Raw genomic sequence first — 11,828 nt, 5'->3', positions numbered from 1 at the left:
ATTCTTGGAAAGGGGATTTGGAGTGATTGGAGAATGCTCAACTCTTGTTGCTTCAAAATGAGGTAGTATAACCCCAGGTTACACTTGGAGCCTTACAAATAAAAGGCCAGCGTTTGTAACAGCGAATGACAGCAGAGGGTCTTGAGTCTAATTTGGTATTACAGAGGGGATGCTCTCATAATAGTGGCATTCTCTAGGGGGTGGCACTGAAAATTACCCATTAAATATTTAGTTTCCCTTCTTGAGTCTTCTCCATTTTCTATTCAAGTGTGAACAACCCTAGCTAAGTAGAACCTTCAAGCATTTAGGCCTTTAGAGCCTTGGTATGTGAATCAAATCCTTGAGCAAAGCAAGGCTCAGAAGATGCAAGAGCATTGATAAATGTGGAAACCATGACGATATCAGCAACAATTATTTTATTTTGAAGGAAAAGGTTCTTTGAGCCTAAGGGAGGGTACACTAGCATTCTCTCTCTCTTCTCACAGTAAATGACCTCATCGCTCTTCATCTAAAAAAACATTCCACCACATGTCATGGGTTGGATCCTCTATGTCACTTCCTCAGAGAACCCTTCACCCCCCGGGCATGTGCAAGGTTTTAATGGGTAGGGGTGATAATCTTGTCTTTCCTCTAAAATAACACTACTTGATGAGTAGACAACTTCATGGACCAAGGAGCTAAACATAAATTCATAATCGTCGGATTGCAATTAATGTCGATTCCCAAAACCCAATTTAAAATCAGTCATAAATATACTTAGATCTATTTTTTTTTTACTAGTCGAAAAACATTAGACAATGAATAAAACTTTATACTTGTAACTAGATCTACAAGACTTTTAATAACAAACTCAATAAAATCAAAGATATATTAAAATGTTTGTTTCTTTCAGGATTCTGTTTCTCGGGTTTCAACCGGTTTGACCAATTCCAGGTTTTAAAACCTTACCATGGACCGACTCAAACTGAAGCAAGTACTTGCTACCCTCAGAATGACCAAACACCGTAAGCAGCCAAGATGGCAAAACATCGAACCTCTCCTTGCCTAGTCTCTCCATTGCAAGACTCCAGGAAGTAATGGTTTGAGCTTCTTGACACAACTAACGAGAGATGATTTAATTTGACACCTTGGAATTTATTCTCAGTCCTCAATATCTAGTAGATGAAAAATTGCCCATGGCAAATCCTTCACAGACCCTGAACTCACGATAGTTCTCCACTGACAACAGAACAGACCTCATAAGCATTGAATCTCCGCAACAGATCCATGACATGTTAATTACATCCTACAAAAGAAGTGAGTAATGATATGTATAATCTATTCTAAAGCTCAGGCTGGAAACTTAGTTGATATGGTCCATCAGTGGTGAGTACGGTGATCTCATACTTTATGCTTGACGTGAAAGGCATGTGTCACAAAAACAAAAAAGCCTTCTACCAAAAGCAAAGCTCAAGACAGACTGATAATTCTGGCAAAGAACACAAAAGTAACTTCTTTTTTCCTCCAAAATGGGGCCATTATATTACCCACATGAAAAACTTTCAAGTTCAAGGGTGTGCATGGCCCCCCCTAGATGCCCCACCTTGGCTCTATCAGCAACTGTTTAACAACAGATCGATTCACAAATGCAGCATCTTATATTTACTATGTATAATGGAGAATTTCCTTCCCTTCTTCCATGAGGTCATCTTACATCTACAAATTCAATGCGTGGGCAGAGACTATTACTTGCAGTTAGTTGTTTCTTCAGACCTGTTCACTGCTCCCCTTGAGGATATTGTACTTGCAGAGAGGGCATGTTGCATTAAGCTTAAGCCATTTCACAATGCATGGAGCATGGAAGTGGTGATTGCATGGAAGAGCATGGAGCTCTGTACCATCCTCATATGGCGTGAGGCAGATACAGCATTCCTGCAAAAATAAGAAATGCGAAGTTATTGTAAACAAAACCAAAAGCTCCTCATGTAGAAAATAAATAGAAAGAACGGAATTTATCATGCCCTTAACCCATGAGAAAGGTTGCAAAACAAAATGGGAATCAGATATGGTAATTATTAACAACAATTAGTATATACAGACTTGCCCATAAGGCCATAAAGGAACATAAGTTAGCACTAAGGGTGCAATTTGGGCTGACTGGGTTGAGCATTTGATGAATTTTGAATAGGTTTTGAGTCCAAGGCCCTGCCCAAGGTGGTTAAAAGTTGGGCCTGAAGTCCAATCAAATTGCACCCTATGTGTCACCCATATTATTGAGTTTGTCCACCAGTCCTAGTCCCAATTAAAAACAGTCCAGTACAGTTTGTGAAGGAAAATTTTCCTATTTGAATTGAGCAGGTTTTCAAGATTTCATGCTCCTTGTCCATCACATTATCAATTCTAACATGATAGGATATCCAGCTTGCAATCAGGGTTATTTTAATGGGGTTAGAACAACCCATGACTGGGCCCAATCATCAGGTCCCATAACCACCAGATGGAAGTTGGGAGACAGTTGATACCCTCTTCTGAAGACCTGATCAAGTTCAGATGCATGCTCTCTAGGAAATCCAAAAGTCTTGAAATTGCAGACTTCCATAGTTGTCAGGCGCCTAGGAAAACCAAAGCAGTGGTTGGGTACCTTGACAGATTGGCACCTAGGTGCTTGCCTAATTGAACCAGGCAGTGCTATAGGAAAGGGGTCAAGGGCTTATATGTAACATACAGAACTCAATTTCCTTTGGTTGTAAAAAAGAAAAGGGGGTTACAAGTAGGCATTCTATTTTTTCACTTGTTTTAAACATTGAAAATATTTACTTGAAAATAAGAGATTTTGTAAAGATTTATTTGTAAATAAAATTTTATAAAAGGGCCATTACCCAGTGTTGGTTCTGCCTTTACGGGGTCCTAGGAGGGGTGAGTTCGGAGTCAGTCCTAACCTTTGGCTTGGGGCATTTGCCTGGCAGCCCAACTATTTACCATTGCACAGAGCTGCTAGAACAGTGAATAGTGAATAAATACCTTGAGATCTTTCATTGATACAAGTCCTATTTATATAAATGAGGATACTATCTTAGGAAAATTACAGAATCTGCACATGCCATCTATAGAATACAAGGTTACCGTATATTATAGTTCTACAATGGTAGGAGATTCACACCTACAATACATATGGAGAGTGTATACAGTAGATAATTGTGCATATCCACACTTACCATATGTATGGAGAGTGGAGATAAGTCTGGCTATATCTTTCATTACAGCCACCACACTTGCCATATATATCAAAAGTGAAATACGGTAGATGGTTGTATCAATGGGATACAAGATAATTGATATGCGGTTTTCTATTTGGGAAAACCGACCCATATTGGCTGATACACCCCCTCAAGATGATGATTCGATGGATCGGAACTTCAGTTTGTCTCGTAGGAATTGGAACCGAGTTGTGGACAGACCCTTGGTCATGATATCAGCAACTAATCATTGGTGGAAATAAATTGGACAGTGAGCTCCTTTCTGGCCTGCCACCTTATCTCGTACAAAGTGAAAATCAATCTCAATGTGTTTCGTGCGTGCATAGAACACTGGGTTTGCCGAAAGATGTGGCGCCAATGTTATCACACCATAGGATAGGAGGTCGAGAGCTTGGGATCCCGAGTTCTTGAAGGAGGGATTAGAGCCATGTAATTTCGGCCGACGGATACTCCGATTCAGTGGAGGAACGGGCCACCGTTTTTTGTTTTCTTGAGGTCCAGGAGATAAGATTTGGTCCAATGAAGAGGGCATACCCGCCAGTAGATTTTCGATCATCAAAGTTTCCTGCCCAATCAGCATCAGTGAATGCCAGCAATTGAAGGGTGGGGGATCTGGAAAAAAGGAGGCCATAAGACCAAGTGTGCTTTACATAACGGAATATCTGTTTGACCACGGTCCAGTGTTCATTAGTCGGGAAGTGCATGAACTGGCATGCCCTATTCACTGCAAATGCCACATCAGGGCGTGTGAGTGTGATAAATTGGAGGGCACCAACAACCGATCGATATTGAGTACCGTCGTCTAGAGGCACACCCCCTATAGTGGAGAGTTTCGTATTAGTTGCAATAGGAGTGGTGACTGGTGACGAGTTTACAATCAACCATGCATACTTCATGTAGAAGATCCCCAATGTATCATTGTTGGGAGTGTAGAAGACCGTTTGAATGGGAAACGGCTTCAATCCCAAAAATGAAACTGAGGGGTCCGAGATCTTTGATGGAGAATTCTGCATCTAGCTGAGTCAAGAGGGTGGTGATATGACTTGGTTGACTGCTGGTGACCAAAATATCGTCAACATAAATAAGCACACAAGTAGTCGAGCCTTCGTTATGATAAATAAAGAGGGATCCGTTTGAGATGCATGAAACCCATGTTGGACCAAAAAAGTGGACAGCTGCTAGAACCAGGCCCGAGGGGCTTGTTTCAGCCATATAAGGAGCGATGTAATTTGCACACATGATAGGGGTGATTGGCATCCTCAAGGCCCTGTGGTTAGGTCATATAAACATCCTCTGTTAAAATACCATGCAGAAAAGCATTGTGAACGTCCAGTTGATGGATGGGCCATCCTTGAGATATGGCTAGGGATATAATGGTTCCAATAGTAGTGGCCTTGATGACATGGCTAAATGTCTCATTGAAGTCGATGCCCTGTTGTTGATGAAATCCTTTAGCCAATAAATGGGCCTTATACCGTTCCAAAGAACCATCAACTTTTCTTTTGATTCGGTAGACCCATTTGAACCCCACTAGGTTCATATGATTTTGCCGAGGAACCAACGACCAAGTGCCATTGCGTAGAAGCGCTTTAAACTCATCCGCCATAGCAGACCTCCATTTAGGGATTTTAGTGGCTTGTGAAAAACAAGTAGTTTCAGTGGATGCTGGCAACACAGTGGTAGTATGGCTCTGAGGAGGACGTCTAGGGCATAGAACCATTGGATGAATGGCGGTTAAGGGTTGTATTGGTGGAGGAGGTGGAGAGGTAGGGGCAATGGAGGGTTGGCTGAAAGGTCTTGAATAGGGCGAGTTTTAGAGTGAGGGCAGGGGATGGGAGAGGATAAGGGTGAGGCAAGTGGGGATGGGATCACCTGTTGGGGGAGTGGGTTGGGTACTGGAGAGAATGGAGAAGTTGGAAGGGGCTGGTGTGGTGGCATTGGTGATGGGTAGGTGGTGGTTTGGGAGTCGGTTAGGGAATAGACACAAGAGCTAAACCCCACGCATGATTGGGAATGATAGGTTGAGGGGGAGGACCCAAGACTGAAGGTTAATCAAAGGGGAACTTGGTCTCATCAAACCTAACACGGCGAGCAATGTAGAAACGATGGGTTGAAATATCCATACAACGATAGCCCTTATGAGAGGGACTATATCCCCAGAACACACATGGAGAATATCGCAATTTTATTTTATGGCGATTGTATGGACACAATCATAGTTGTCACAGCGACAAGGCGAACCAAGGCGGTGGAGGGTTGTCTAAGCGCTTAGACGAGAAGGCGCACGCCTTGAGGCGAACAAGGCGACAAATTGTTATTTTTTATTTTCCCTATTTTCTAACATTATTTAGTAAGCTATGTATACCTTGTATCATAAAAAATCAAGATTAAGCGACATCAAGTCATTAAAAATCAACATTTAGTCATATTAAATCATAAAAAATTAACATTAAGTCATATTAAGTTATAAAAAATCAAAATTTAGAGAAATGCTCTGGTTCTATAATAAGTTTGACTGGTCAAATGATATTATTTTTACATGAGACTTTTTGTCTCAATTATAATATAAAACCAGCTTTCTAACAAGTCTAAGATTACTTAAATCTGAGTTATAATGACAAATTTATGCTCCGGTCAAACTTATTTTTAAGTGCGAGAATGCTGTTAAAATCGCCTGAATGAAAATAATTTTATGGATATCAAAACAAAAAATTATTTTACCGGACTTTTGGTTTTTAGCAATGTTTTAACATGATAGAATTTATAAAATTTTCATAATTGAGAAAAACTTTAGCATTTAAAAGTTGAAAATCGCCCCTATAACCAAAATCCAATCTTCTTCTTGGACTGGGCAGTTAACATTTTATCCTTTTGGAATTTGATTTTTAAACTATTTATTAGATTCAAATAGGGGGTATTTGGTTATTTATAAATAATATCTTAAGTAAATGAAATAACATTTACTCGAATGATATTTGGCATAAATAAGTGCCAAAACACAAGGCGGCATGCAGTGCAATAAGGCGACTTTCGCCTAGGCCCCTGGCAAACTGCCTGGACGCCTAGTCGTCGCCTAGGCGATACCTTGACAACTATGGACGCAATAAAGGGAAACACAGACATCCAAAAATACGAAGAAAAGTGTAATCTGGAGTATTACGAAAAACAAGTTGATATAGAGAGACTCCTCTACTGACAGGAGATGGCATCATGTTTATTAGATACACTGTAGTTTCAAATGCGAAATGCCAATAATGCTGAGAGACTATCTTAGGATCGGTTTTCCCAAATAGGAAACCGCATATCAGTTATCTTGTATCCCATTGATACAACCATCCACCATATTTCACTTTTCATATACATGGCAAGTGTGGTGGTTGTAATCAAAGACACAGCCCACTTATCTCCACTATTTTTTTTTTTTAGTGAAGTATCTCCACTCTCCATATATATGGTAAATGTGGATATGCACAGTTATCTACCATATACACTCTTCATATATATGGCAGGTGTGGTACCATTGTAAAACCATAATATATGGTAACCTTGTATTATATAGATGGCATGTGCGTATTCTGCAATTCTCCTAAGATAGTATCCTCATGTATATAAATAGGACTTATATCAATGAAAGATCTCAAGGTATTCATTCACCATTCACTGTTCTAACATGGTATCAAGAGCCAGGCACGCCTGAAGCCAAGACATTTTTTTAAGGCTCCAACAAGCCAGCATGAACGATCTCTTCTTCTTGCTGGTACTCTTCTCAACTCTTGACTCTCTTCACCAACATACTATGGTCGCTATCATCACCCCTCCCCACCTCCTCAAAACTCATGAACACCCTACTCCCCTCAACAATAATGCAACCATACCCACCTCCCCTCTCCAGCCTACTCCTACTCCCACATGCCATCTCATCATTTCCTTTCCATTAAGCTTGAGCCCAAATTTTTTTTATTTTAGAAGACCTTCCTTGAAGGGAAAAACCTTTTTGGATACCTAAATGGCACCATTCCATGCCCATCCGACCCTGTGGCTGCCATTACTTGCCGTCGCCAGAATAATGCCCTTATGAGTTTGCTTATTGCGTCCCTCAGTGAAGAGGTTTTTCCACTTGTTGTTGGGAAAACTACCAGCCAAGAAATATGGAATACTTTCAGCACTGAATTTGCTTCTCTATCCACAACTAGGGTGCTCTCCCTGCACCTTACGTTACAAGATATGGTTCACAAACCAGATGAATCCATCACTACATTTCTTCATCGAGCAAAGATGATAGCTGACCAACTTTTTGCTGCAGAAAAACCCCTCCCAATGGAGGACTTTAATATCTACATTTTTTGAGCTCTCAGATTAGAGTATCGAGACCTTATCCCCTCCCTGTTATGCCGCACAAAGAAATTGTCCTACACGGACCTTCATGCTTTGCTTTTCAGCCATAAGTTTCTCCATGGAACATCTCTCAATAAGTTAACTGAAGTTTCATCAATTGTTGACTCCCCTGCTGCCCATAGTGTCCAGCCTCAACCTAGCCAAGGTAACACTATAACCAACCACGATCCTCCTCTCATTGTGGCTCATTCCGTGGTCACGGAGGAAGAGGGCGGCGTCGGAATGGCCGTCTCTATTGTGTCATTTGCCAACGTATCAATCATACTGCTACGACCTACTATTATCGCCAATAGCCACGCCAACCATCATACCCTAATGCTCCCTATGCCAATCCACCCTTCCCTCCCAACAACTACCCCCTATCCGTCCATCATACAGCCCCAAACCCACCTCCCACCCCTACAACCTATACATGGTTCCCGGACACTAGGCTACTCACCACGTGACCCCATATTTGGACTCCCTCTCCTCCTATGATCCATACTCTGGTCCAGACAATCTCCATGTTGGAAATGGTTAGGGTCTCATCATCTCTAATACTGGTAAAACAGTTCTCTTCTCCCTCTCACTCCTTTCAACTCTCTAATGTGTTACATGTACGTAACTAAGTTTCTGTGTGATGGGCAGATGGGGGGTAGTTGTTGGGAGGGAAGGGTGGATTGGCATAGGGAGCATTAGGGTATCATGGTTGGCGTAGCTGTTGACAATAATAGCAAGTCGCAGCAGTATGATTGGTACGCTGGTAAATGACATAACAGAGACGACCATTCTGACCACGCCCTCTTCTTCCGCTACCACGTAATGAGCCACGATGAGAGGATCGTGGTTGGTCATAAGTGTTACCTTGGCTAAGCTGAGGCTGGACACTATGGGCAGCAGCGGAGTCAACAATTGATGAAACTTCAATTAACTTATTGAGAGATGTTCCATAGAGAAACTCATGGCTGAGAAGCAGAGCATGAAGGTCCGTGTAGGACAATTGCTCTATGGCCATAACAGGGAGGGGATAAGGTTTAAATACTCTGATTTGAGAGCTCGAAAAATATAGATATTAAAGTCCTCCATTGGGAGGGGTTTTCCTGCAACAGAAAGTTCGTCAGCTATCATCTTTGCTTGGTGAAGAAATGTAGTGATGGATTCATCAGGTTTGTGAACCAAAATACTAGATCTTATAACGCAAGGTGCAGGGAGAGCACCCTAGTTGTGCATAGAGAAGCAAATGCAGTGGTGAGAGTCCAATATTTCTTGGTTGGTAGTCTTCCCAACAAGTGAAAAACCACTTCATTGAGGGACATCATAAGCAAGCTCATGAGGGCATTATCCTAGCGACGGCAAGTAATGACAGCCACAGGGTCGGATGAGCATGGAATTGTGCCATTTAGGTATCCAAAGAGGTTTTGCCCTTCAAGGAAGGGTGCTATTTGTGTCTTCCAAAATAAAAAAACCTTGGGCTCAAGCTTAATGGAAAGGAAATGGTGAGATGGCATGTGGGAGGGGGCGGTGATGGTGATGGGAGAAGGATTAGGCTGGAGAGGGGCGGTGGGTATGGTTGCATTATTATTGAGGGGAGTAGGGTGTTCATAAGTTTGAGGAGGTGGGGAGTGGGGAGTGGGGAGTGGGGATGGGGAGTGGTGATGACAGCGGCCATAGTAGGTTGGTGAAGAGAGTCACGAATTGAGAAGAGTTCCAACAAGAAGAAGAGAGATCGTTCACGTTGGCTTGTTGGAGCCTTAAAAAAAATGTCTTTGCTTCAGTCGTGCTTGGCTCTTGATACCATGCTAGAACAGTGAACAATGAATGAATACCTTGAGATCTTTTATTGATATAAGTCCTATTTATATACATGAGGATACTATCTTAGGAGAATTACAGAATATGCATATGACATCTATAGAATACAAGGTTACCATATATTATGATTTTACAATGGTAGGAGATCCACACCTGCCATCATGGTTCAAGAACTTGAGCGAAACATGCGAAATTTCGCATGTTAGGTCGATACCTTAGGAGATTTTAAAAAACCACCTGTTTCGACCTGGTATTGATAGGTTTCGACCAGGTTTTCCATGTTTGAGAAATTTCAACATTCTCTTGTGCATTTTTCCTCCAAAGTGTGGGAAACTTAGGGATACAGTGGAGATTTTCATTTTTTGGCACTTATTTATGCTAAATATCATTTAAGTAAATGTTTTACTTAAGATATTATTCATAAATAAGGAAATACCTCATATTTGAATCCAATAAAAATAGTTTAAAAATCAAATTCCTAAAAGATAAAAAGTCAACCCCCCAGTCCAAGAACAAAAACTGGATTTTGGTTATAGGGGCGATTTTCAACTTTTAAATGCTAGAGTTTTTCTCAATTATGAAAATTTTATAAATCCTATAATGTTAAAACATTGATAAAAACAAAAAATCCGGTAAAATAATCTTTTGTTTTGATATCTCTAAAATTAATTTCATTCAGGAGATTTTAACAGCATTCGCGCATTTTAAAATAAGTTTGACCGGAGCATAATTATGTCATTACAACTCAAATTTAAGTAATCTTAGACTTGTTGGAAAGCTAGTTTTATGTTATCTTTAATACAAAAAGTCTCATATAAAAATAAAAATCATTTGACCAGTCAAACTTATTATAGAACAAGAGCATTTCTCTAAATGTTGATTCTTTATAACTTAATGTGCCTTACTGTTATTTTTTATAATTTGATGTGGCTAAATGTTGATTTTAATGACTTGATGTGGCTTAATGTTGATTTTTTATGATATAAGGTATATATAGCTTACTAAATAATGTTAGAAAAGATAACATGCGTGCCTTGAGGGTAGCAGTCACTACTTGGATGGAACCGCCTAGACACTCTACTTGGAATTGAGTCACTACTTTCGAGTGTTGAGTAATTGAGTCACTACTGTTCAGTGTTGATAGATAATTGTTGATGATGTAATATTTTTATCTATTTTGGATCATTTGGATTATGTCTCATGTTTTGATATAGATTGTAGACTATATATTGTCATTATGTAGTAAAGTTTCAGAATTTAAGCCAACAAGTCAGCATAATGATTATCGAACCTTTGGTTCACCACACAAGTAAAACTTTGTTAAAAAAAAAAAAAAACTGTTTGGGGGTCGAAACCTAAGTTTCCACCATACTGGGAAAAATTCCCCGGTATCCTCGAAATTTCTCATGTTTCCACCGAAATTTCAGTCTCCCCAGAAGTCGAATCCTGGTTGAAACCCGATACCGTGAACCTTGCCTGCCATATATATGGAGAGTGTATATGGTAGATAACTGTGCATATCCACACTCACCATATACATGGAGAGTGGAGATAAGTTTGGGTATATCTTTGATTACAACTACCACGCTTGCCATGTATATGAAAAGTGAAATATGGTATTGGTTGTATCAATGGGATACAAGATAACTGATATGCGGTTTCCTATTTGGGAAAACCGATCCATATTGGCTGATAAGAGCAATTGTAAAAGCCCGATGGGTTAGCCCTTAGGAAGATGAGGTCTTATAAGTTGCCAAGAAGAAACCAAGTTGCAGCGCTTGATGCCGTATGAAGGAGACATGAATTTGAGGACATCAGTTGTCACCGGTGCAGGCAGATAGCCCTCTTATTCGGAAGTGCAGCAGCAGCGGTGGCTGCAATCTTCTTCTCTGGCTGCTGCCATTGCTGCTACTGCTGCTTCTTCCTCCTTCTATGGCAGTGCAGCAGCAGCAGCACAGAAATGGTATCTGCAATCTTCTCCCATGACTGCTCTGCTGCAACTGCTTCTTCTGCCTCTTCCTCCTCTTCTCCTTCAGAGGCAATCAAAAAGCTCATGCTGCCTCAGTCGTCTCCAGCAAAAGAATATCTTATTCTGTTCCTTTTTTCCCTTCTCTAAAATTTCTCCCTAGGATTTGCATTTTCTGGTCTGTTTCCTGAGAGTTAGGGCGCCTTGACAGTAAGGTGACCGAACGCCTTGGTTTTCACAAACTGTCTTGGCACCTAGGTAATGCCTTCACAACTATGGAGCCTTCAGGTTGCAATTGGTTGCTTTTCCAGGAAGACAACGAAGTGAAAGCCGTGCCAAAAAAATTGGAACATGTGTTTGATGCTTTCTTGGGGAAACGAAAAATTCATCCCACTATCCCAGAGATGATTTTTGGAGCAGTGCTTCCCACAAAGATGTCC

General features: G+C 40.8%; 1 protein-coding gene across 3 annotated transcripts in view; it reads right to left on the bottom strand.

Annotated features, from left to right (window-relative positions):
* Nucleotides 1-719: 719 nt before the first annotated feature.
* Nucleotides 720-11,828, bottom strand: part of LOC122078929 (E3 ubiquitin protein ligase RIE1-like) — a 32,370-nt gene continuing 21,261 nt past the window's right edge. The window contains exons 5-6 of one of the 3 annotated variants that reach the window (XM_042645143.1): nucleotides 1,729-1,911; nucleotides 720-1,253 (exon numbers count right to left, since the gene is read on the bottom strand). In XM_042645143.1, the coding sequence (XP_042501077.1) occupies nucleotides 1,747-1,911 (165 nt within the window). In that variant the 3' untranslated portion in view covers nucleotides 720-1,253; nucleotides 1,729-1,746. Of the gene's footprint in view, nucleotides 1,254-1,363; nucleotides 1,912-11,828 lie in introns of those variants that run through there. The other 2 variants (XM_042645151.1, XM_042645135.1) reach the window with 2 other exon arrangements.

Source organism: Macadamia integrifolia, chromosome 1 (assembly GCF_013358625.1).
Source record: "Macadamia integrifolia cultivar HAES 741 chromosome 1, SCU_Mint_v3, whole genome shotgun sequence".
In the NCBI taxonomy this organism is placed as follows: Eukaryota; Viridiplantae; Streptophyta; class Magnoliopsida; order Proteales; family Proteaceae; genus Macadamia; species Macadamia integrifolia.
This window is presented reverse-complemented; position numbering and strand designations above follow the sequence as displayed.